General features: G+C 40.3%; 1 protein-coding gene across 1 annotated transcript; it reads left to right on the forward strand.

The window, feature by feature from the left end:
• The first annotated feature begins 291 nt into the window (after nucleotides 1-291).
• Nucleotides 292-1930, forward strand: LOC125587040. Its single transcript, XM_048757148.1, has 5 exons — nucleotides 292-625; nucleotides 749-837; nucleotides 928-1237; nucleotides 1390-1538; nucleotides 1616-1930. Exons 1-5 carry the CDS (start codon nucleotides 292-294, stop codon nucleotides 1928-1930), a joined length of 1197 nt encoding a protein of 398 aa, XP_048613105.1.
• The last annotated feature ends 203 nt before the right edge of the window (nucleotides 1931-2133 follow it).

Genomic DNA, 2133 nt, shown 5'->3' on the forward strand with positions numbered 1-2133 from the left:
TCCTCGTAACATTACGACGAAGTTACGAGGAAACCGTTTTTATATATATGGGAGAAGTCTTTCAGACGAGCACTGCTCGTATCTTCCTCCCTAACTCCTCTCCCCCTCTAAGGTAACTTTCTCTCTCTATCTTTTTTTTTTTTATAGTTTAGGTGGTTAGTTTAGGTGATTAGTTTAGGGAATTAGTTTAGGTGATTAGTTAACGGAATTAGTTTAGATGATTAGTTTAGAAAATTATTTTAAACAATTCGTTTAGGATATATATTAATTTAATTTTTTTAAATTTTCTAGATGGCTCCTAGACCGAGACCAGCAGCTCCTGCACCTACGTATGCGGATTTGTTTGGCGATGGATCTTCCTCTAGCAGTCCATCGTCTTCTTCCAGGACAGTTCCAGACTCTCACACATCTCGGAGAGTTTCTTCGACCCCTCCTCCTCTTCTATCTCAGATGCCTCCCCCACCAGCTCCACCTGTCGCCCCGGATCAGCCTGCCCCACCGGCTGCAGTTCATCCAGATTTGCGGGTGCCAGCTCATGCACCATTCGCAAGATACACCGTCGAGGATTTGCTTGCCCAGCCCGGACGAGAGGGTTTACACGTTCTGGACCCCGATAGACCCCCGGGTACTTATTGGTAAGTACATAAAATTATTAATTTTAAATTTAAAATCTTTGATCAATTTTTTTAACAAACTTGTTATATTTGCAGGTTTGGGGCTAACAACCGTGTTAGCCGGAGCGTTTCAGAGACGATGAAGGGATATTATGACGGCCCTTATCCCAACTGGACCATGACTCCCGATCACGTCAAGACGACGTGGTTTAAATGTTTTGCGGTAATTATATTTACATATTATTAATATTTATATTGTTAATTAAATAATTAATATTTTTTTTCTAATCTTTTAAAATGTTTGTTTTTTCAGCAAAGGTGGAACTGGTCCGTAGGAATCACCGAGAGGGTGAAGAGCGAATTTATTGCAAAGGCGAAAACTCGTCTTTGCAACACCGTCTCCGATTGGATGGACAAGTGGGAGATTTACGGCTATGAGGGGAAGCCGAGCGGGGTCACAAAGGAAGCATGGGATGGCCTCATCACCTATTGGAACGAACCCAGCTCCATCCGCAAAGCCAACTCCTGCTCCGCTTCCCGAAGAACGAGGGATAAAGATGGCCATTTGCCCATGGTTCATAGAACCGGCCAAAAACCCCCATGCCGGAATTCCTCTCGAAGCTGTAAGTTTTATTTAAATTTATAATTTTCATTATTTTCAACTTGTATTTATTAATTATATTTAATTTATTTATTATTGTTGTTTATTAGTTGGAGAAGACGGGAGTTTTGCCATCTCTCTCGGACTTATTCAAGATGACTCACGCCTCACCAGATGGGGTTTTTGTGGATCCTGCATCCGAGAAACTCTTCAACGCTGTGGCGTCTCGGGTTGAAGAGCAAGAGACGCAACTTACCCAACAGGCTGCAGATGGATTACCCGTCAAGTTGTCAACCGAAGAGGTCGACCGGATCTTCGAGGAGGTAAAATTTAATAATTTTAATTTTTTTTCTTTATTTTATTATTAACTCTAAATACGTTTTTATATATATACATATAGGTAGCTCCTAGAAAGAAGGGAAGGACGGTCGGAATAGGTTTCGTTAACGAAGTTGCAAGGGCGACTTCGTCATACTATTCGAGACGGGACCAGGACAACGACCGGATGCAGGCTCGCATGGATACCCAGCAGCAGCGTTTGGACTCTCTCGAGGGTTTGCTGGATGTGATGGCGGTGGGAAATCTAACTTTGCAGAGAGCTTTGGCGGAGAGACGAGCAGCTCTCGGGATGAGCCAGCCGGATCCCGAAGCAGGAACGTCTACAGACCCGAACCCCTCAGCCAACTACTTCGATGACGATGATGTTGGCCTTTAGTTTCCTTTTTTAATTTCTTTTGTTTTGTATAAAAAATTTAAATTCTATTTAATTAATGAATTTAGAGTTTTTTTTTAAAAAATTATTTGGTTTCATATTTAATTTTATTTCAAATATTTTAAATTTTAAAATTATTGTTTTATAAAATTTATATAATTATTATAATTAATTAATATTTTAAATATGGAGATGTAAATTCGTTG

This window comes from Brassica napus, chromosome C5, assembly GCF_020379485.1.
Source record: "Brassica napus cultivar Da-Ae chromosome C5, Da-Ae, whole genome shotgun sequence".
Taxonomy (NCBI): Eukaryota; Viridiplantae; Streptophyta; class Magnoliopsida; order Brassicales; family Brassicaceae; genus Brassica; species Brassica napus.

Bases quoted from the DNA above. Each gene is read 5' to 3' on its own strand.
- LOC125587040 (XM_048757148.1), top strand. From the start codon at position 292: ATGGCTCCTAGACCGAGACCAGCAGCTCCTGCACCTACGTATGCGGAT. The intron at 626-748 runs GTACTTATTGGT...GGAGCGTTTCAG, and splicing joins GGACCCCGATAGACCCCCGG to AGACGATGAAGGGATATTAT. The intron at 1,238-1,389 runs GTAAGTTTTATT...ACGCCTCACCAG, and splicing joins CCGGAATTCCTCTCGAAGCT to ATGGGGTTTTTGTGGATCCT.